The 24,341-nt window shown below is 45.5% G+C and overlaps 1 protein-coding gene across 2 annotated transcripts; it reads left to right on the top strand.

Moving 5' to 3' along the window:
• The first annotated feature begins 3,746 nt into the window (after positions 1-3,746).
• LOC111150940 (coiled-coil domain containing 190) lies at positions 3,747-9,394 on the top strand. 2 transcript variants are annotated; one of them, XM_022508636.1, is made up of 3 exons: positions 3,747-3,942; positions 8,348-8,471; positions 8,741-9,394. In XM_022508636.1, exons 1-3 carry the CDS (start codon positions 3,747-3,749, stop codon positions 9,327-9,329), a joined length of 909 nt encoding a protein of 302 aa, XP_022364344.1. In that variant the 3' UTR covers positions 9,330-9,394. The 2 variants fall into 2 exon arrangements, with proteins under 2 accessions (XP_022364344.1, XP_022364343.1); XM_022508635.1 differs by having other exon boundaries at positions 8,345-8,471; positions 8,741-9,329.
• Positions 9,395-24,341: the final 14,947 nt, after the last annotated feature.

Genomic DNA, 24,341 nt, shown 5'->3' on the forward strand with positions numbered 1-24,341 from the left:
TTCTTTCATCCTCTCTGCCTGATGTCCAATGTAACCAAAAATAATAATAATAATAATTTCATAAATTGTGTCTGATTTTTAAATTGTTTCATATAGAAAAGTAAACCTAGTTCCTCTTACAACATTTTTGCTAGAAACCAGGCACTAACTTTTATTGTGCATCTTCTATGCACAAACACTTCATTTATCCTTTCATTCTATTCTATAGAAGTCCTGTGCTGAAGATACTATTAACCCTTTTTACAGATAAGGAAACTACGGGCTTTGACAAATTAATGAATAAAGTTACATGTCCTACTAAAAACAAAATTACTTGATCTCAGATGTGTTTGACTACACAAGGATGCTACCTCCAGATAAAAGAGAGATAGGAAAGTGCATGAGTGCAAACAAATAAAATCTATTCTGTAAAATTAATTTTAATCATAACTGCTTTAACGATCTGTGGAAACTTCCCCTTTCCCTAGTGGTGGTAGCAGGACACAGTGTGGGAATGACAATTTTACATTTCTAATCACTATTTTTGTTGCTTTTCTTTTCTTGTCCCTTATGAGTAGATTAGTGTCCCTTAATGGGCAGATTCTCCACATTTCCAGCCACTTTGGTTATAAAAAGACCAGTCCACTTTGAAATTCCAATCTCATATACAATTTAAACCCTTCCCTCACTAGACTCCAAGGGACCTGGAGAGGGAGGGAAAGAACTGCTTTATCATTCTTCCTTCTCCAACCCTTTGGGGAGGAATGGAGAATGTGGTCTTGTTTTGTACACCTCCCCTCCCTGAATTCTCAATATCTAACCCCTCTGAGGTTGTGAGATCAAAGGGAAATAGAAGAGACAGAGCTCTTCCTATGTAACTGGTGCTTGTGTGAACATTGCTGGTCTGTCCCTGACCAGTGATGTGCTTTCCTGCTGTCCTCTGCTCTTAAGATGTGTTGTTTCCAGGGCGCCTGGGTGGCCCAGCTGGTTAAGTGTCTGCCTTTGGCTCAGGTCATGATCTCAGGGTCCTGGGATTGAGCCCAGCACCATCAGGCTCCCTGGTCAGCAGGGAGTCTGCTTCTCCCTCTGCCTCTCCCTGCACTGGTGCTTGTGCACCACCCCCTCTCTCCCTCTCAAAAAAAAGAAAGGAAGGAAGGAAATAAATTATTGTTTTCATGAGGAAGTTCCCCTTCAATGAGATCTCTCTGCCCTTCTCCCTCTGGCCCTGCTTATGGTTCTATACCCACTCTGGTGATGTATTACCTTATTTGACCTAGAGTCTACCATGGCTTCTGCTTCCTTACACAAGCCCTCTACTCCTTCATGAGCCAGGAAAGTGCTGAGATCCTCTTTGGCACTCTCAAAGGGCCAAGGGGGACTAGAATGGGTTTGGCCACCATTCCCTTGCACACTCATCACACTATGGCTCATTCCTGTCTTCCAGCCTTGGGTTTTTTCTGCAAGCCTCCCTTCTCAGCTCTCTCTCAAGATGACATGGAGTAACCAGTTTTTCTAAGAAATCCCTCACCACCATCACCCCTGGTGGCAGCAAAGGGCTGGGATGGAAACTCTTCTGAGGTACTGGGGATCATCACGTCCCGCTGGGGAGTGAGGGGCCAGTGTCCCTTCTGTAGGCACTCCTTTTGGATGGTGTTCTTAGAACCCCACCCTGTTCGTTTAAATACTGGAAGTGAGAGAATTACCTGGTGGAAGGGCTGGGAAAGGAATTACCTCCTACTGAGAGGATGAATAATGGCTTGCCCTCTTCCTCTCCCCAGTAATCTCCTTATAATAGCTTGTTTGCAGGTAGATGACTGGATGACTCTGGGTAGTAGGGCCTGTTCAGCTCCACTCAGTAAGCTCTGGGGGGATTTCTAGGCCCTCATGCTGACAGTTCTTAGACTGTGGCACCCGAGTGGCTTTTGTTTTCCCATGAAGCCCCAGGCAACAGTAAAAATCCTGCTTAGTAGCCTGTTCTATAACCAATAGTGATCACACAAGTCGATTTAAAGTTCACTTTACCTAATTCTAATGCCACAACAGAAAGCCTTAATAAGCTCTGAAGTACAGAATATGGACAGAAGCCTAAGAAAAGTCAGTATGATGTGCAACAATGATAAAAAAAAAATTAACTACTTTCCTACACAAAATATACACCATCCGATCCCCCAAAACACCCAAAAATCAAAAACCTAAAAACAATGCCTTCTTTAAGGCCCTGATCTGATTTCCAAGAAGTTGGAATGAGCATGGGGGAAGGGGAAGGTACGGCAAATGAGGTGGAAAAAGAGAAGGGGGGTGCGGTGGGGAAGGAGACTGAGAACACAGGAAAACACTCCTTGCTTTCATTCTCTGCTCCCATGGACACAGCCCAGAAGGAGTACTGCGGGCCCCACAAGGGGAAAGCTGGAAGGTGGCAGGCTTCCTTAACTCGCAGAGCTATTTAGAGCTCTGGGATTGGTGCCCATATCCAGGGAGTTAGCATTCCTGCCCAGGGGAGGTGGCACGGGAGAGAGCTTTCAAGTGTATTCAACAATCTTCCCCACAGCCTCTCCCCGCCCCCCACTCCAAGACCAAACTCCAAAATTTCCTGAAGAAAAACAAGCTCATTAACCCAGACTCAGCTTGACATAGCAAAAGATACAAGCAGCATTCTCATGGTGAGAACTCTGGCTTTGTAGGTAAGTGCTACTCACCTGTCCTTTAGTTAAAGTTTACTCTAAACTTTAGACTATAAAGTAAGCTGTCTTAAAACGTCTTTTCTGGTCTTGACCTTATCCTCCCTTTCAACACTAAGCTTTTTCCTGAATTATTATCACCAAAGTTCCATCGAGAGCAATCCATTTGTATCCTGGTCATATATTATGATCTTAGCTCTGAAGTAAGTATGGCGAACTCAAAGAAGAGGAAGGTGTGCCCTGCCTATGCATGTGATACGGTTCCCAGGAGGAGGAAGCTGGCGTGGGCTTGGTCATCAGGGTACAAGAAGGGTAGAGAGGACGGGAGCTCTGAGAAGATGGGTGAGGATGTCCAACCCAAGTACTCTGTCCACTGCTGCCCAGACTTCTGGTTTAGGATGCCTGCACTGTTTTGTGACTGGTAGAGTCCTACTCTTCAGATCCGGTGTGTTATTATTAGACTCTACAGTCACAAATCTGAAAGCATCTTAGGAGTGGGAACTATGACTCAGTCATCACTACCTTCAGCACTTAGCATAGCACCTGGCACCTGGCAGACTACAGGCTGCGTGGACCCATTCATGTGTGAATGAGTGAACCAAAAGGGGCCCAGAGAATGGCTCTGCCCTAAGTCCCACATCCTCTCCAGACCCTTCAGCAGGCTTTTTGGAAGCTCTTGAAGAATAGTGGAAGAGACTCTCTTATTGGGTGAATAATGCTTTATGTAAGTAAAGTGTTTCTATTTTTTTTTTTTCCCAAAGAGGTGTTTGTATGCTCTGTCTTCATGGCAATCTGATTGGGGCTGTGTGGGGAGCCTATCATCCATCACTATTTTATTGGCAAGGACACTGAGCCTCAGAGGAACAATTTTCCCTTCCATCAACTGTGTCATTCTAGGAATTCATTAGTATGGGGCAAAAGTTCCCAATGGTGTGACTGGGCAGCTGGCATTTCAGAAACACAGGATTCAAACATCTCAACCTGATTAAAAGCCAGGGGTCAGGGTCTCCCCCTCACCCCCCATCCCTGCCTTGTTCTATCAGGTTCATCGTGGTGCCTGTCAGAATCTTGTATGATTGTCTCTAGACCATGAAGAGGATGGAGAGGCACATGGTCACGGGTCCTGTGTATAAGCACTTCGATTTGGAGAGGAAGAATGCCAGGCGGGCTGAAGCCAGACTCCGCCAAAGACTGCACACACTGGAGTACATCTGCCTGTACCAGATGAAGCTGCTGACCTGGGAGCAGAGACAGCTCCAGAAAGAACTGCTGCGGTTGCAACAAGGTAAGTCCTCCGGGATGGGGGAGAGGCAGGGCAGGGCTGCAAGCCACTTCCTGGCTGAGGCCAGAGTGACACCTCCTCCTCAGGACAAGGGCTCTTTCAGAGACCTGGATACCAAGGAAACAAGAACTTAACCCGGACCTGGATTTTAGGCTGCCTGCCCTCCTCCCACCACCCTCCTCCCTCCCTCTCTCCCTGGAGTGCACAGCTCCCTGAGAGCAGCTCATCAGAAAGCCTTTTTCAGCTAATACTTCTCTGGCTTCCAGTCATTTCAGTGTTTCAAATGAGCTCTCTCTTACTAAGTCCTTTGTTTTCTTCTTGTTTTATTTTTCATTCTGCTTTCCTCTCACTATGTCTGGGTTGGTATGGTTTCATCTCTACGCCTGGTCAACAGCCATTGATCGAGCAATTGTTCAATGTGCAAGTCACATTATGAAGGGGAAGTAAAAAAAAAAAAAAAGAAAAAGAAAAGGAAAAAAAAATCCCCGGGATTAGTGACCACAGAGCAATATCCTCTGTCTTGAGAGCGGCCCTCTGATGGGGCTGAGCAGGGAGCATTTGGCTGTTTTCAGCGCTCACCAATGAGACTGACTCTGATATGAACTGCTCAGCCACCCTCCTTGTACTTTCATGTGTGTTCATACGAGAGCCTGCAGGGTTTGCTTAGATGAGAAAATTTCAAAGAAGTAATTGTGGTATATCAGAACTGTGTTTTCTTTGACTAAGTCAAAGGGCCAATATTTCTGTTGTTTTCCCAAAGAGGCTTCTTTATCCATAAGCCATGTGCTCATAGCCTTTACAACAATGTTCTTCCATAGAACCCCCTATCTCCAAAGAATAACCTTTTCCAAATGTATACATCACTTAGAAGCCTATCCAATTAACAGGTATAAGTAGTAAAGTGGTCATAATAAGAATAATGGAACCAACCTCAAAAACTAGTTTCTAGTTAGTAGCTACTGATCATCACAGAGCCAAGGACTACACGTGGTGCCCGGAATCTTAGAACCTCCAGGGCTGTCTATACCATTCAATAAAAACTGGGAAAGAAAACTCCCCCTACTCAATGACCTCATTAAAACATGGCGGCTAAGAACACGGACTCTGGACCCAGACTGTCAGGGTTGAAATCCTGACTCCTGTTTACCAGCTGTGAGGCCTTGGGGGGCTTACTGGACCTGTCTGTGCCTCACTTTCTTCCAATGTAACATGGAAATGATGTTCCCCACCTCGTGAAGTTAGTTGAGGTTCAGCAAGCACTTGGGACAGTACCTAAACATGAAGTAAGTTTACATAAGTGTTTACTCTTATCACTTAATCAAGCGATTGATCAATCCATCAAGAAAAGATGGTTTCAGGACTAAAACTTTCCTACTGCTTTGTTGAAACTGCTGTAATTGTATGCTTTGCAGAAATGACATCCATCATTAAAATAATTTGATTTTTATAAAACTTCAAAATTCAGCATAGAAAGGATTCACCCGAGTTCTGCAAAACTACAGCCCCTTCTCACTAAAAGCAGGTGCTGAAACTCAGAAGCTCTGAAAATGCTAGAGCAAGCTCCAGAGGAAATCCAGGTGTCATGATTCAGTGTCAACTTGTTTAGGTCTACAGGGCTAATACATGGACACAAGAACAAAGAGCGATGTCCAAACAGCTGGCCTGGGAATTATTTCTAACCTGCAGCTTTGGGCCTAAGAGAGGACTCTGAGCAAGTAGCTGAACTTCTCTGCTTTCCATTTCCCTGTCTATAATAAATGGTTAAAACAAACTAGAATGAGAGCTCACAGACTGGAAAAGAACCTTAAAAGCCATATATCTGGTTGAATCCCACTTCTATTCTCAAAAAGACACAGAAGACCATATATCTACTTTCACAGAAGGGGGCAGGGAAGGTATGCAGAAGGCCAGGCTGAGATAGGTGGTAGTCCTGGCTGAGTAGTGTTTGCCTCAGTGACAGGTGGTGCAGGAAGAGTCTGGACCAGGAGGCAAAAAACTGATTCAGGGACCTCAGCCTCTATGTCCTTTGGAAAGTCATATTCTTTCTAAGCCTCAAATTTCTTGACAGTAAAATTAAGGGAAAGGGGGGAAATTAAGGAAAAGGGGAAGAAATAATATGTATTATGTCTTGGTATTTATCAGGCACTGTACTATTTTCCCATGATTCGTTTACTGAAATTGTAACTGAGATTCAGCCACATGCCAGTTGGTAGATTGTCCGAAATGCGTAACTCCTGTCCTCATCTTAGAGATGTCCTCGCCGTAGAGATTTAGATCAGCAGGTTGGGAATTGAGCTCAAAAACCCACATTTTAACTGAGGTAATACTGAGATAGATTATTATGGGACATTATAGCTACTCCGATAGATGCAGGAACATAAACATGAAAAAACATGGTCTGTGTCTTCTAGATGCTCACGTTTAAACTGGAAGGTATCTGTGCTTTTGAAAAATTATAATAGAAAATGCTAATTGCTAAATTAGAGTTGTTTACAAAGGAGGGCAGGAATATAAGAAGATTCCTATGGGCCCCAGGTAAGATCTTCCAGGAGAGGCACTGTGTAGGCAGAATCTTAGAGGAGAATGCAGGGGGCAGGGGGGAGAAGCGCAGTTTGTCATAAGGACACATGGAATGAGGTCACTCCTGGCAGAAGGAACAGTATGTACAAAGGTGCACGCACGAGCATAAGTTGCTTCAGACAGCCAGTATTGAGGAGGGTAAGGGGTGAGGAGAAGGTGAGGCACAATGTGGAGGCAAAGGGTGGGAGGCAGTGCCCTTGGTCATGAAGGGTTTCATAGGTCATGCAAAAGAGTTTAGGTTTCACCCTATAGGATCGGGGAGTAGGGAGATGGCATGTTCACTCTGGCGGCAATGTTGAAGAGAATTCCTGAAGTTCAGACCTAAACTAGGGAATTGGCCAAGGAAATAAAAATTAGTATTTTAATATATTTAGAAAGTAGAATTGTCAGAACTTTGTGATTAATGATATGTCCAGGGGGAAATAAAACCAGAGTCAAAAGTGTATTGCCCGGTACAGAGGAGGCATTCAAGCATCCTTGTTGAGTTGGAGAGTTGGATGCCTACAGGTACCACACCTTCACAAGGGAACATGGGAGAAAGATCACATTTCAGAGGAAAGTTATGTTCATTTCCGAGCCTGCTGACTCAACAGGTCTAGACTTCAGAAGACTGGCTTATCTGGAAGAGGTATCTTAGAATCTCTTGGTTTATAGCAAACAGGTGAAGGTCTTAGATGGATGAGACATACACACACACAGAGAGAGAGAGAGAGAGAGAGAGAGAGAGAGAGAGACTCAAGGAACTAACAGAGGAAAAAGGGCTCACCAAAGATGGTCTCTTGTCTTGACTGTCTCGCAAAGAAGTGACGAGATGAAATGATACTAGGAGGGGAATGTGATTTCTAGTCCCCTTATCTGGTCCTATTCCCTCCGCCTGCTGCCTGCTAACCCCAGTGCAGATCCGGGGAGCTCACTCCCAAACCAGTGCAGGACTTTCACACCCAAGTGACCCATTCGTGAGGTGTCTTGAAAACTAACTGGGTCCTCAACAGCAGCTATGACTACAAGATGCTGAAACATTTACTCAGAGTGAAAAACCCACTTCATCCTAGCCGGCAGTTGCAATTCATGGTTGAGGCCAGTAGAAGGGCACATAATTGAGGTAAAGGAAACAATAGTGCGCCACCTCTGGGTATCGCTCACACCCAGTTGTCTTGAAAACACCATGTTTGCCAAATAAAACACTCAAACAAAACCTCCATGGGCCTCCAGCCAGTTTAAACCTCTGATCTCAGGGTTTCTAAGTCCTTGTTAACATGGTCTAGGTCAACCCTGGGGAACTGCTAAGTCCTTCTGCCTCCATCCAGCATGCCAAATCAGCCTGCTGTGGTCTGAGCGTGTTCACACGTTGGTTCTCTGCCCAGAAAACCCATGGGTGATCCAGCATCCTTTCCCTTCTCCTCTGACTAGATTAGTTTTTAGGGCTTCCATAAGAGAGAACATGAACTAGGTGGCTTATTTTTTGCCCTACAGTTCTGGAGGCTACAAGTCCAAGATCAAGGTGTGCGGATGGTTGATTTGTTCTGAGGCTGTGAGGGAAGGACTACCTTCAGGCCCCTCTCAGAGTGTCGATGGCTGTCTTTTCCCTACATTCCTTCACATTGTCTCCCCTCTATCTGTGTCTGTGTCCAAATTTCCCCTTTTTATAAGGACACTACTCATGGATTAGGGCTCCCCCTAACGATCTCCTCCTAACTTGCCTATCTCTGTAAAGGCCCTATCTCCAAATAAGGTCACATTCTGAGATGCTATGGGGTGAAGACTTCAACATATCTCATTTGGGGAAGACAGAATTCAACCCATAACACTATTCATTAACTCAAAGCAGATATTATCAAGAAAAAGCTCTCCTCTTATTTGGGGAATGGAATTCAGAAGAAACCAAAAGATGTCCTTCCACCCTCATCAACAAGAGGACAGAAGCACCAAGTTCCACAGGTTAATAAAGTTAGGTAAGAAAATGCTTACTAAACTCATTGAGACACCACTGAATCCCTCTTCCCAACTGACCGCCCTACATCATCCTTTCCCTGAGAAAATGCTGCCTTTCCTCCTGAAGCAACGAAACACTTCCCAGTATCGGGACCACCCCCTTCTCAACCACCACCACCTCAGCAGACACCACACTAAAAGGGAACATGGTCTAACACCTGGGAAATTCAAAATATGGGCATTTTTATTGGTTTTCAGAGATCTTTCTTCTTTTTACCTCTTTCCCCAGAGCACTGGTCACCAACACGACCCAAGAAATACATAAAACCAAATCCCAGATGCCTCCTTTCCATCACACTGCCCTAAAGGACTCCATGAAAAGCAAAGAAGAGTCACTATCTCAAAATTACAGAGCTTCCCGCTTCACAGCAGAGAAGCCACGAGCCCGTGAGAAAGATTGTCAAAGCCCCCCAAAGGGCAAAGCCTCCAGCAAGGGCATCTCTGTTCTGTGTCAAGATCAAGATGTCTCCATCAACACCCTAGACCAAGGCCCTGGTTCCAGCCCAGCTGGTGAGAGTGGAAAAGCACACATTGATGAGGCTGGATCAAAGGATGCCAGCCTACAGCCAGACCCCAGCGCTGGCAGACAAAGTCCCCTGAATCCCAGGGAATGTGCAGGATATTTGAAAGACGAGTCCGTAACACCTACCTTCTTAGAGCTGTTTGTGAAGGTCAGAAATGCCCACTACCTCCGACACAGGGTTCCCCCCGAGTCTGAGAGACTGCTTAGTATTGGGGAGATATTCGGCCACAAGGAATCCTTCCAGCCCAGAGGAGGACAGGAGTGTGAGAACAGGGCAGGCTTCCTTCATCTCTAACCATCTAGCATAACCTCACAAGAACATTTATTGTACTCACTACAGAGATGTGTGCCTCAAGTAACTGCAGTAATTAAGATATATAATACATATGTCAATATATATATAATATATATAATATTATATATATTTATTATATATAAAATATTATATATATATATATTGTCTGTTTGTTTTAAACCCTCGGGTTTTTCTTTTTTTCCTTTTATGGGGATATAATCTTTCGCTGAATGAGCAATACAAGTGTACGAAAAATGAGGGGAGAGATGAATCTTCTGAAAACTCTTTAAGGGGTGCGCACATGTTGCTGATGTCAGCAAAACTAGGAAACTACACTGATGACTAGACTTTTCCTGAAAGGAAAATACCAAGGGTCCTGCTTACGTTCCCGCCCCCTTTTACTATAGGAGGTTCTTATGGCGCCACCTGCTGGCAAAAGGACATAGCTCTTCTGTCTCAGTTCACCTGCAACACAGTGGGAATAGGAACGCGGTTGGAAACAGGTATCCTCATAGATTCCATAAACAAAACCTGCTCGCCCACCAAAGTCGTTCTTCCTTTCCTTCATCCCTCCCTCCCTCCCTTCCCAGGGGGCTCCACTTTAGTTTTCTCATTCCTGCTTTCCACCTGCTCATATCACACTTTTTGGATCCTAATAAAAGAATAACACAATTTCTTCTTTTTATTTTAAAGATTTTATTTTTTTTTTTTGACAGAGAGATCACACGTAGGTAAAGAGGCAGGCAGAGAGAGAGGGGGAAGCAGGCTCCCTGCTGAGCAGAGAGCCCAATGTGGGACTCGATCCCAGGACCCTGAGATCATGACCTGAGCCGAAGGCAGAGGCTTAACCCATCAAGCCACCCAGGCATTCCAAACAATTTCACCATTTCCTCTAACATAACCCTCCAAGAAGCAAAGCAACTGAGGAAGGCAGGCTGGGGTAACCAAACTGTTTCACGGACGATTTATTCGCACTGACCCATGACCGCCGGGCTAACAGGAACAGGGTCCCCCAGTATAGAGAAGCTGCTGCAAACTGCCCCCAGCCTTTTATTATATGTCCTTCCTCCTTGTCTGCCATTTAAACCCCATATCTCTCCATTACAATCACACACCAAGGATGAGTTTCCAAAATGATTTGTCCCACTTCTCCACGGGCCTTTTCTCTGGGCCACCCCTGGAGGCTGCGACCATCGCCAAGGCAGCAGGGAGCGTGGCCTCAGCATGGACCCCCGCTCCACACATACCATCAAACCCCCCCACACCACGTACAGCCCAGTCTTATGAACTCGAGAAATAATAATTCAGCAGGTCCTTGTCCGTATTGCGCTTGTGTCTTCATACATCAGACAGGCCCCGATCTGCCTGCGTTCCCTACTCCAACATTTTATACACTCTATCTCAGATGACACGTCCCGCGTTGCCACAAAACTGTGGGTTTACAAACCTTCTAGCCACACAGATTTCATATTCTCATCATTGAGTCCAGTACATTTTCCTTCTTTGATACAATAGACGCGATACTCTCATTGGCACAGCTCGACACAGTCAAGCGGAAAGCTGCTGTGGGGGCCGTGGCTGGCCTAACTCATTACTTTCTAAAGGACAGTTCGAAGCCCTGGTCTTCACACGGCATTCAGAGCTCCAGGATGGAACGCAGCCAGTCAGCTTAACGTCATTCATTCCTACTCTGCTCTCACCTGGGGATAAGTGTGCTCCCCAAAAGACACTGGGCAGTGTCCAGAGAGAATTTTGGTTGTCACAAAGCCAGGTAAGGAGATGAAAAGACCCCGACCTATATACCACTGCATTACATCTTGGCAAAAAACCTCCGAAGTGTAGGAAATCGATGAGATAGTAGTCTCCACTTTGCAGAAAAGAAAATTGAGGTTCATGATAAGCAAAATGACTGTCTCCATACCGCAATGTGAATGAGGAACAAAGATGTATTAAGGAGAATGTCTTCTCCATTTACCCTGGGAAGGGAAAGAGGACTTTCACCTTATTACCTGAACCCCTCCAGCTGGCAGGGAATCTGTGTTTCACCTGGAGGCAGAGGCATCTGGAAATTCTGAGGCGGTCGGTCACTCAGCTTCCCATCCAGAGTCCCAAGGTTGTAGCGGCTGCTGCAAGGGACCCCAAAGATTCCAACAACCCTCCGTGATCGGGTAAGGTGCTTCCAGTAACTCCGGAACAACAGCCCCTCTGAGGGTGAAGGCAAGGCAGAGGGAGGAGAACCTGGAGGCCTTGGCCCCCATGCCAAGAACCTTGGGACAGAGGATCCTCCATCCCAACCAAGCAGAAGTCAACAGCCTACACCAACGACCCCAGCCAGCATAGAAGGAGCTGCCGTGGAACAAAGGGAAGCCAGAGACGTGGGACCCCAGCCTGAGCCCAGCCCTGCATAGGTGTTTGGACCTGAGGGCAGGAGGAGGGAGATCGGGAGCCCAAGCTTCACTCGGGTGGGGAAGAAGGACTTTCAGCTGGACAAGAACCCTGCATAATAATACCAAATGCGGTTGAAGAACATCTACCAGAAATAAAACTGGTAAAACAGAAGGGACCAGAAGCTGTGGGCTCAGCCTGAGAGAATATTAAGCCAAGTTGGTGGCAGTTCCTCAGAGAAAAGCCTCCACCCCGTGGTTGCATCTCACGGAGCTGGGATTTCTCAGTCGGATCTATATGGAGCAGCGTCGTGCTGGGAAACATTACGTACGAGGAATACAGGTGCTGATTATACATCCTTGTCTCAGATGCGGCTGCGGCCCACCTGAGATTTAGAGGAGAAATGAAAGCAAAAATAGATAAAACTTGGGTCTTGAAGGAAAAGGAGATTCATAAAATTTGGGTTAAAAAGGAAGGCATTTAGGGGCGCCTGGGTGGCTCAGAGGGTTAAAGCCTCTGCCTTCGGCTCAGGTCATGATCCCAGGGTCCTGGGATCGAGCCCCGCATCGGGCTCTCTCCTTGGTGGGGAGCCTGCTTCCTCCTCTCTCTCTCTCTGTCTGCCTCTCTGCCTACTTGTGATCTCTCTCTGTCAAATGAATAAATAAAATCTTAAAAAAAAAAAAAAAAAGGAAGGCATTTAACATGTACAGGAAGAGAGTGAAAAGCTACGGATAGAAGGAGACCAGCAAGCTAGGGCTCCCCTAGGAATTACTGGCAACTTGAAGACATGTGATCTCATGGTCCCAACTCTGTCCCTTATGAAGCCAACTGGAACCCTCATAAGTGGAAAAGCTGACAGAGCTGAGCCTTGCTGCCCCCAGTGCCCCTGTCTTTGGGCAGAAGTTAGCTACTGTTGTCACACATACATGGAACACCACTCAGCCATCAAAAAGAATGAAATCTTGCCATCTGCAGTGATGCGGATGGAACCAGAGGGTATTATGCTGAGCGAAATAAGTTAGTCAGAGAAAGACAAATACCACATGATATCACTTCTATGTGGAATTTAAGAAACAAAACGGATGAACATAGGGGAAGGGAAGAAAAAATAAAATAAGATGAAAACAGAAGGGCGCCTGGGTGGCTCAGTGGGTTAAAGCCTCTGCCTTCGGCTCAGGTCACGATCCCAGAGTCCTGGGATCGAGCCCCGCATCAGGCTCTCTGCTCAGCGGGGAGCCTGCTTCCTCCTCTCTCTCTCTGCCTGCCTCTCTGCCTACTTGTGATCTTTGTCTGTCAAATAAATAAATAAAATCTTTTAAAAAAAAAAAGATGAAAACAGAGAAGGAGGCAAACCATAAGAGATTCTTAATCATAGGATGTTGTCAGAAGGGAGAAGGTTAGGGGGATGGGTAACTGGGGGATGGGCATTAAGGAGGGCATGTGATGTAATGGGCATGGGGTATTATATAAGACTGATGAATCATAAATTCTACCCCTGAAACTAATGACACACTATATATTAACTAAATTGAATTTAATAAAAAAAAATAAGTTTGGGGAAACACGGGTTAAACAATGAAAACAAATCTCTCTCCTGGGGACTCTCTAAATGTTTAATACACTAAGTTTATGATGAACGTCTGGGGAGAAATTATGTCATGCTGAATTCCCCTAAATGATATGACCATGACATTTTTGCGCAGGAATCATCTTCAGAAGCGATGATAATTCACTAATCACACACCTTAGAAACACTGTCTTGGAATAAAAACTAGAGGGGCACCTGGGTGGCTCAGTGGGTTAAAGCCTCTGCCTTCGGCTGAGGTCATGGTCCCAGTATCCTGGGATGGAGCCCCACATCGGGCTCTCTGCTCAGCAGGGAACCTGCCTCCTCCTCCTTCTCTCTGCCTGCCTCTCTGCCTACTTGTGATCTTTGTCTGTCAAATAAATAAATAAAATCTTTAAAAAAAAAAAAAACTAGAGTAGAAGGGTTTTTTTTCCTCATGTAGGTCAAATAGTCAGCAAAGATCTTACAAATTCCAGATGGCAATAGCAGGAATGACACTTTTCATAGAGAATATTTTCCTCATTTTCCTATTAAGAGCTCCCACATGCACCCCCCACACACACACACATGACAACAGCCTCATTCAAAAATTTTCTCAGGGCACATTGACAAAAATGGTAAGAAAGTGAGGTAATGTTTGTGCTCTTTCAGCCACTTTAAATAGGTTACATGTGCTGGGAGGTAATCTGTGCTTCATCTCACAGAAGAGAAATCTGCATTCAGAAGTCCAGACGGATCCTACAGAGGCAGTAAATACAGAGCTGGGATCAAGCCTACTTCTGTCTACCTCCAAAGCCCCTGCTTGTCCCACATCACACCACCTTGCTTACTTTCATCTAAAAAGTTCAACAACAACAAAAATTGCCAATGCCAAGCACTGGGCAAAGGGCTCCAGCACGGGCTCTCATCTCAAGGAGTTTGATATTGAGGGGAAGAAACAAAGCCAAGGATGAATTCAGTTAAAGTTGACATTGTAGGGGCGCCTGGGGATGCAGTTGATTGAGCGTCCAACTTTCTTGGTTTTAGCTTGGGTTGTGATCATGGGGTCGTAGGATCAAGCCCCATGTTCAGCATGGAGTCTGCTTAAGTTTCTCTCTCCCTCTCTCTCTGCTCCTCCCCACCCCTCTCTAAAATAAATCAATAAATCTTTTAAAAATAAATAAAATTAAATTAAAGGCTGTCTATTCTCTAACATCTATTCTACCCCAAACGGTCAAATAAAACTAGTCACAGTAACTCTATTCCACCTTCCAGGAACTCATTCAGGAAAGGGCATGTGCCTCAGCGGTTGACAAGCAGACATGAGAAGTCAACCAAGGGCTCCAGGGCAGAGCTTCCCATTCCCAAGACATCAACACAGAGAAAATGGCTGCAGTCATCTTTTAGACACTGTCATATCTACCTGTGCTTCCCTGACCTGTAATAATCCTGCTGCAGACTGAGGAGAAAGCCCGGGCAGTGAGGAGCTGGAGGCAGAGCTGGAGAAGTAGGTAGAGGGGAGGTCATTAACGGCTTTGTGTTTGGAGTGACTATGTAATCTACTCTCCAACCTGGAGCACTTCTGAGAACGAGAAGGGATGCTACCAATACATATGCTGAGTTAACAGACACGAAATGGACAGATCTTCTTACCTCCCATGCTAAAGAGTATGGGCTTTGCCTGAGTCCCCCCACTTCACGACTTTGAAGGAGAGAAATGCTGTAGCCCATCAACAGCTTAGATATGCCTTTCTGGCCACAATGGCGAGAAGAGGTTCACAGGACAGGACAAGAACTGGGATAAAACTGGAGGCATGGTCCATATGAGAGAGGTTAAAGGACTGGCTGAGCAAAGGTTGTAGAGATGAAGAGGATGCAAAATGTTTAGGAGGAAAAGAGGAGAACCTGGTGGCTGAGTAGGTGTGAAGGGAGGAAGCGAGATAGAACTGAGATAGACACCAGTTCCTGGCTTGGACATCTACATGAAAGGTGGTGCCACCTGGGTGCCTGGTTGGCTCAGCTGGTTAAGCGACTGCCTTCAGCTCAGGTCATAATCCTGGAGTCCTGGGATCAAGTCCCACATCGGGCTCTCTGCTCGGCAGGGATATGCTTCTCCCTCTGACCCCCTCCCCTCTCATGTTCTCTCTCATTCTCTCTCTCAGGTAAATAAATAAAATCTTTTTTAAAAAATTAAGTTAAAAAAAATAAAGATGGTGCCACGTCCCAGGACTGGGGCCACATGAAGTGTACAGTCCTCACCTCACCCTGGGAAAAGCCCAGGTGGCCAACATCTGCAGCACCGGGGAGCCTGAGCTCAGCTGGACTCACTGAATACGCTTATGGGTGAGACAGCATCTTAATGGGAATCGTAGGTAGGAAATTGGGGGTGGAGGAGATTGTTTATTCTGGCAAAGATTAAGAAAGAGAAAAATTTGAGGGAAGAGAATCCCTCATCTATCAGACCATCAACAAGAAAAGACTGAGGGTAACATACTGCAATGAGTCCGTGGCCCAGGACACATCAAGGAGACAAAGCCTGGCCCCGTGCCTGGATTTTAGATCACACCCATGCTGGGGCTCCCGTCCAGTCGTTCTCTTTCTCCCAAGACGCAACCAACCTCTCTCCCTCATTCTCCCTCCTTGTGATCTTATCAATGTTAATACAACTAGGGGGACTGACATTTAAGAAGCATTCCAACACCCAGCCAAGATAATAGATGCAAGGGGGTGGTTGCTGTCCAGGGGACGGGACACCCCTTGCCCTATTGCTTGAGAATTCAGTAATTCATTCATCTAACAAATATCCCTCCTGAGCGCCGTGATGTGATAGGTCCATCCCTTCATTACAAAAGAAGAGGAAACCAGGCATGATCAGTGAGTGCACAGCCAACTTCCAGGCCATTTGTCCGTGCCTGTGAATCTAATCCAATAAAGACATCAGACAGGGGGCTGTTTGTCCGGAAAACACACCACTCTCTCTCTCCTCCCAATTTCCCTTCCAAATCCATGACCTTGCCGCATACCTTACGAGAGCCAAAAAGAGCAAAAAAATGAAGACGCTAACTGATGTGAGCCATGAGTGGGACCACAATAAAATAACACACAGTTTTTATAGGCTAACAATGAGTTCTTTCTTTTTATAGAACATTTTTGAGTTCTGAGTCTAAGAAGACCTTCCCTCTTGCTGTACTCCATCTTCGGTGCCTTCAAAACCACAGCATCTATTCCAAACAGCTAGAGATGGTGGTGTTCAAAGTCAGAGCAGCTTTAGGATGACTTCAAAAGTAGTTCACCTCTTTAAAAAAAAGAAAAAAAGTAGTTCACCTCTTAAGGGAAAAATACTTGCAGCTGATCAGAGCTCTCCTTATTTGGCCATTCATTCCATGTGTATTTATTGTCTACTCTACATAAAATTCCTGTCCCAGGTGTTGGGAACACAGAAAACACGCATATATAACCCTCCCACTTGGAGCATTTTTACTTTATCAGGGGAGCCAAACAATAAGAAAATAATTATTCAATTAATTTTTTAATCGCAATTATAATGAGTGCTACCACCTTCCAAGTGCTGAGAAAGCCTAGAACGGGGAGTCTGACCTTGTCTGAAGAGACAGGGAGGCGTGTTGGAGGGCCAACGGTTAAGCTGAGACCTGAGGGGAAAGGAGATGTCAGCAAGGTGAAAGGGGAGGGGGTGAGGTGAGCTTCTGGAAGGAAGACGGACCTGAGCGAAGGTCCTTAGAGGAGAGGAAGCACAGGGCTCAGGGCTCCTGAAGGAGGAAGGGTGTGGCTGGAGCTGAGAGAGAAGAGGCAGAGAAAGGCCCAGAAAAGCCTGTAGAAGAGGCAGGGGCTTTGCTACTAAGAGTTTTCAGTTGAACAGTGTTCACAAAACTCACAGCTGATCCTTGAACAGCACAGGTTTGAACTGCCTGGGTTCCCTTACAAGGGGATTTTCTTAAAAAAAAAAAAAAAATACTATAAATGGATTTTCTCTTCCTTATGATATTCTTAACATTTTCTTTTCTCTAGCTTACTTTATTGTAAGAATACAGGTTATAATACATAGAACATACCGCATACGTGTTCGTCGCCTGTTTCCGTCATGGGTAGGGCTTCCCGTCCGCCACAGGCTATTGCAAGTCACGTTTTGGAGGAGTCCAAAGTTACAGATTTTCTACAGCTCAGGGGAAGGTAGGGGTCGGTCGATGCCCCTAACCACGTGTCGTTTGTTCAAGGGTCAATGGTACTCCTGGGGCATTGATATCATTGTTTCAAAGGCCTGCAATAGTGCTGTGATGTTGGTGAGTGGACCAGGAGACTCTCCAGCTTTCCCTGGAACAGGCACAAGAGGAGGAGAAGGAATGTGTGCGACTCAAACCTACCAAGTCGAGGGAGGCGATGGCACTCTTAGCTGACACTGAACAACCTTACAAGTCCCTTATTCTTCTATTTATTATTCCTCCAGGGATTGCATGACCTGGAAAGGAAGCCAGAGGAAGGAAGTGGGACGGACTGATGAGTAGTGTCCTTGCAAATTATTTAAATGAAACAAAGTCCCATTACAGCGATCTCCTTCCTGAGGCTTATGGAGTTTAACTTAGCACGCCCTGTGTCAGCCCAAGATCCAAGTCCCCAATCTCCTAGGACTCGAACAGGGGTTGGTAAGACATGGATCTGAACAGACCCCTCAACCACAGAATTCAACATGTGTTCTAGACATCGTTTGGCACAGAAATATTATTCGTCTAGCTTTCCTAATAAAACTGGAGACCAGACACATTCAAACCCAGGTTAGACAGACAATCAAGGGCTAAGCCTCATGCCCACTAGAGCAGCTCATCTGCACCTCTCCCACAAACTCAAACACTGATGTGAGTACCGACAAACATATGCGCCAGCGTGTATGTTTATACATATGGAAATGAGCCCATGAATATTCATTACCATATTTCATCTGACCCGGGATACCATATTTTATGACACGCACCATTATTTTCTAGTAAGAAAGAAAAACATGCTGTCAGTTAAACTGACATGCTGTCGACTAGAAGATGCGTCACAATTTCACAGAAGTTGAAATATGAAAATGTAAATTTTAGAACGGAAGAAACAAGGTTATCTGAGGGTGTATACTGCGTGCGTGGCACATACCTACTTTTTCTCATGTCTATCACCTGCAAACAACCAAACATCATGGTAGAATCCAATAAGGGCTCAGGTGATAGTCTTCTGGTGTTCAAATCATAAGAAATCAGGAAAAGATCACATTAGCTAAATACTTAGATTATGCTGAAATCCCTTTATTCCTGCTGAAGTCCCACTGGACACATGAAGCCTTTCCGGACTGATCTTCCTTCCCATCACTGCTAGAACACCTGCCCTTGTACTCCGCCATCCGAAATTCAATATAGAAAGCCTGGTTTTCACCTGTCACCATTTCTGTATTTCAGTGGTGTTTCGGGATAAAGGTCCCTTCAGTGTGTGTGAGAGAGGGGGTCAATGGGGACCAGGTTTTCTATCTACCATCCCCCCCCCCCTCCCCCCTTTAGCAAGCACGACCATTATGCCTATGCTCTTGACTTATTCTCCCAGTGCTCTAAAATGCAAAATGTGAGCATTCCCAATAGGATGCTTATTAGTATTCCCGGCAATTTCCAAAAGGAGAGAAAGCCTCATAAGAAAATCAGTGTATGATTTCAACCTCGCATAGCACTGACCCTGTGCCCTATGGGGGCCTGGGGCTGCTCCCAGGGAGCCTGTGGCAGGGGACAGTCACACCAACACTCAAGCTGGATACACCGTCGTGTTCTCACATGACACAGGAAAGGCTTGGCAAGTAGGTTCTTTTCTCATGGGCCATAATACAGCTGCTTTTGGATGACAGTGTTAAGAAGGATTCTGAGGTCCTAGCGGTTACCAGTGCATCTGTACCACCAGAAGGTGTCACTGGGAAGGAGTTCACAAAATGCACAGCTAAGCAGAGAGGTAAGTCACTCACTAACAACTTGCCATATTTGGGTGGTTTAGCCAAGGTCATAAAGGCCTCATTTTTATTTAATCATTTTGTGGTTGAATCGTATGTTAACTGTAGATTTTTACAAAGTACAAAAAGTGTTACTGCGGTGGGGGGGGGTGCTGGAAGGGTATTAAGTTATATACCCAGCCACCAGGAAGAGGCAACACTGTTAACATATGAGCATATTTCTTTCCAATTTTTTTTTTCTAAGCATGTCAGAAAGGAGAAACATTACAACAACAATAAATATGCAGAGAAGCCATCTACCTTTTGGTTTCTGTTAAAGGATGGAAAACAGTTCCCAAGGTGTATCCACAGGTCATTCTTGCCACAAGATGCTCTCAAAAAAGTATCTGTGTTTAAATGCATTTGGGATACACCTGTGTCCTGGGGCGGGGGTGGGGGGGGGAGGACCGCGGTAACTCTATTAGCATAACAAAGACCTTGGGAAGTTCCACAGTAAACCAACAAATTCCTATGGAAATTTTCCTTTTTCTCACTTTCTTCTTCCCTTCCTCCCCACCCCTTCCTTTCCTCCCTCTCCGCTCTCCATCCTCTCTGTCCTGCTCACTTGCTTTTATTACCAACTAGCGTCTAGCAGCAGAGTCACATCCCTACGGAACACTCTTGGGAAATAGTTCCTCCGTGGATGTTCCCATATTCCCACATTTATAGTCTTCCCAGAGCCAAGCAGACCTAGCTCCTAAGACAGGACTGCTAAGATGCTTGCAGGCCTCTGGAACACGGCCTCAGAAAATCCCACATAAAGATTAAAAACCCTGTGCGGTAAGATCCCTGCCAGGCAGCACCCACTGGAATTGGTAGGATAAAGTCAAAGTGAAAAACAAACTTGGAAAACTCTTGAAACTTTCAATTTACATAAAGATCTGCTTTCTTCCTTTCCTAAAGCTGAAGTGCGTCTTCTATGATCCAAAGTGAATGCCTTTTTATGATTAAGACGTAGTTCTTACCGCCCACGGTGTGATAGGTTCCGGCAACATCTACTTGAAAGGAGGCAGAATCCCAAATGTCAGGTTGGCCGTCGCTGCCCCTGGGCAGACTGCCGGGGAAGACAGGCCCTAGTGATGAGGAACAGAAGAGGCTGGCTGAGGACAAAGCAAAAGCTGACACCCTCCAATCTTCCCCCACCGCGACTCCTGAGGGGGATGTCCCATGTGGGACATTCTTTAGGAATCTCCCATCCATCTTGATGTTAACACCTTGCTAGAGGGAAAAGTGACCTTGACCATGGCAAGGTCTCTAGGTCCTCTTTAGCATACAAAAGTTCTATTGAAACCTCCCTTTTCCTCCCCAGCCCCCAAGGTACATAACCAGCCGCCCCTCACAACCCCAGGGCAGCAGCTCTTTCTGCCCACGGGTCATGTCCTTGTGCTTTAATAAACCACCATCTTGCACCAAAGACGTCTCAAGAATTCTTTCTTGGTCATCAGCTCCGGACCTCACCCCACCGAACCTCACCTATGTTCTGGAACTTCATCACTAGGACCCAGAGCGATAGGGGTCGCCTCTAGCTTGAGGTAGGAGCTTCCAGCTCCAGACAAGCCTTGTGCTGAGAGGTCTTGGTTGGGGGTAAGGAAAAAGGGAGGTTTCGAAAGAGCTTTCATATGCTAAAGAGGACCTTCCAGATACCTGAGGCCTTGAGACCTTGCCATTGTCAAGTTTTTTCCCACTAGCAAGGTGTTAACATTAAGATGGTTGGGAGATTCCTAAAGACTGTCCCACAGGGGACGTCCTCTCAGGAGTGGCGGTGGGGGAAGGTTGGAGGGTGTCAGCTTTTGCTTTGTCCTCGGCCAGCCTTCTGTTCCCTCTTCACCTTCACTCCAGAAAATTCTGCCCCTGTAATGAGCATCTCGGTCTGCACAGAATTTATGTTGGCTTCTACTTACTTTATTTCATATGAAGGTACTGCTTGATCTTCAATGACTGTTACTTACAGCAGAACTGTTTTGCTATTTTATCTGGTTTAACTTTTGGTGATTTATTTTAACTATGGATAATCTATCTTAAGAACTCCTTAATTACTTGCAGTCTTAATTTTAATTTCTGTTAAATCTTAATCTTAATTTTTAACAATTAGGATAATCTTGTTATAGACTAATATGTTACAGGATTCTACACAGTTACATTATTAATTATATGTAAACTTACAATAATTATTTTCAATAATGAATGATTTTCATCTTATTTTTTTATCTTAACTTTATTCATTTAAGCGAGAACTAGAAAATGCCAGTGTAGGGAAGGGACCCCATGTTTGGCTGACGCCCCATATAAAAGAGGCCTACTGCCTTTCTTACCCCAGTCAGCAGGCCAGAAAGAAGTCTTTTATCCCTTATAGCACAAGTCCTAGTGAGCTCCTCATGTGGTTAAGTAAGCAGCCCATAATATCCTCTGGGGAAGATCAGGTAGATAGCCTTCTCAACATCATGGCCGTTGGCACTCATTATTTATTTATTACTTAATTATTTTAATAAGCACTAATACTGCAGTAGTTACAGGATGCTGGATACTGTCCTAAGCATTTTATAAATATTGACCCAGAACTTCCCCCCAAAAGAGTAATGAGCCCTATCTCAAGGAGCGCTCAGAAGAGCTGAGAGGGCTGTGTTTCTCTCTTATTTTTAGAACTAACACACGAAGTCCCCAGGTGAGGAAATCTCAGAACTAAAACTCAGGGTCTCCGATAGATCAGTCAATATTAGATGAAAAAGACCGAAGCGGGATGTCACGACCTCGTTGGGCCCCTCATTATAATTTAATTACACCCACTGTTCTGACCTCATCCAGAACTTTCTGGGAGCAAAAGTTTCCCTGGTGAACCTAGGGAAAACACCGAGAAGGAATAGTTGGTGATAGAACAATGGTTCTTGAAGGAATGGAACAATGATTCCGTTGATTCGGGAAACTCATTCACAGAGCCTCAGAGGTCAAAACTATTTCCATAGGAATACATTATGGCCTTTTCCACTCTTTTCTCTCACACGTGTGTACCCAAAGTTTCCAAAGTCTCCATGACATTGCTCAGAAGTTTCCAGACCTCCAACCGTCTCCAGTGGCCCTCCCTGTGGAAGGAGGGGTGACTCCTAGGTGAGACCAAGCAAAGGGAATGGCCTTCAGAGCTGGCTTGCCCACAGGAAGGATAAATTCTTCTTGTTCCTGTGCGCAACCGTAAGGCAGGCTCTGCCATCGGGGCAAGGCTGAAGACCTGCATCCACACAGGGTAACCTCAGTTCCCAGAGAAAGGACTCCGAACAGCTACTTTTAGCCTCAGATCCAGTTTTGCCAGAAATAAAATTAATCTGGGAATCCCCGTGTGCCTGTTACTCAAACAAGGCATGAACTGCAAGGGAAGGTGAGCAGTGGCTGATTTATGCATCAGACCCCAACGTGTGACCTTAGGTAAGTGGTATCCTCTCTGCACCTTAGTCAGAGACAGTCATAACTGGCCTCGCCAGCTTACGGGCTAATTACAGAGGAAGAATCCAGAACAGTGCCATCACAGAGAGCCACTGCTTTGTCACCATTAGATAAATGAGATGCCCCGGAGAGCTTCAGAATGCCCAAGAATGAGCTCCATGTAAGCAGAAACCCATGAACTATTCACTGCTCCAGAATGTTCCTTTGTGCCAACTAGACACACTTGGATTCTACCCAGTCCTCACAGCAATTCTGCTCAAGTGTCTGTAATGTTCTTTCTGAAACCAGGGTGATTATCAGGTGGTCAGTCTCATAATCAGGAATTCAACAGTAATAAAGAGATTCTCCCTGCCATTTCCGTATCACCAAAACAGGCTACACCTCTTGGCCCAAGTCCTTGTTGAAAGCTGCACTCAGTCAGCGGTGTGTATGGAAGAGCTGTAAGGCTCCTTCGTGGCCTTGGCTGTGCGGAAGGTCCCCAAGACGGAAGTGAGATTTCAAGGTGCCGCAGGATGATGTCTGGATGAGCTGAGATGGATGGTTGGGGTCACAGAGGACATGTCCCAGCTCTCGAAACTGAGGACACACAACAAACAAAACTGGATCTCGAAAACCAGCTCATTTGCAGACATAGTAAGGTGATACTGCGATTAATAATAAGACATACACATTTGCCCTTCATCCCCCACTCTTGGCACAGAGCTAAAATCCTCAGAACTTCCTAAATGAAAGGCAAGAATAAAGAACAGAATCTAGAGAGAGAGAGAGGCATGGTTGCAGCTATAATTCTAAGAGAGTCCCTGGCTAGCACTGAGGCCTTCTTCCAAACTTTGGCCCAGCAGGTAGGGACCCAGGAAGGAAATACTCCAACCTTCCTTTGCTCCCATCTTGCCATATCTACCTCCTCCTTCCAATGGCTAAAACCAACTAGAAGCCAAGATCGCAGGGGGCGGGGGCGGAATGTGCTTGATCATTGATAATGACAGCGTCTCCAGCCCTCCTCAGAGTGGATCTAGAGGTGTACACAAACCACAAGGACCAAGGATTGGACCCCAGAGAACTCAACACTTAGATCACAACCACTGTAATCTGGATGTCAAGGGGGAAAGGAGCTTGAGAAGGAATGACTGGTAAGGTAGGAGGACAAGCAGTAAGCTATGTGAGAACATGTTTCAATAAGGTAGAAGGGACCCACAGTGTCCGCTGCTACTGATGGCTCAATTAAGGTGAAGACATTCCAAGTAGCAGTGAAGGTCTTTGTTGTGAATCCTAGAGCTGTTTCAGTGCACAGGTGAGAGCAAAAGTCAGATTGCAGTGGATTTAAGAGAGGAAGGGAGGAGGATCGTTGAAGACAGATACTGAAGACAAATCTTATGAGTTTTGCTACAGAGCAGAGCAAAACAGCAGAATAGCCCACGGCTCGGGGCAATGGAGTAATAGAGTTTTTTTGTTTGACTGATTTTTGTAGAGAAGGAAGACCCTGACACATTCATTCATTCCAAGTCCGACTAATTTCCTATTCCATCCTGAAAACAATCCAATTTCTGTAGTATCCCAGAGACTTTGAATCCTATTAAAACCTCCACACCCAGCAGCATTTCTCATGATAGAAAATTTCCTTTCATAATAT

This window comes from Enhydra lutris, unplaced genomic scaffold (genome assembly GCF_002288905.1).
Source record: "Enhydra lutris kenyoni isolate GAN:26980312 unplaced genomic scaffold, ASM228890v2 scaffoldscaffold25, whole genome shotgun sequence".
Taxonomy (NCBI): Eukaryota; Metazoa; Chordata; class Mammalia; order Carnivora; family Mustelidae; genus Enhydra; species Enhydra lutris.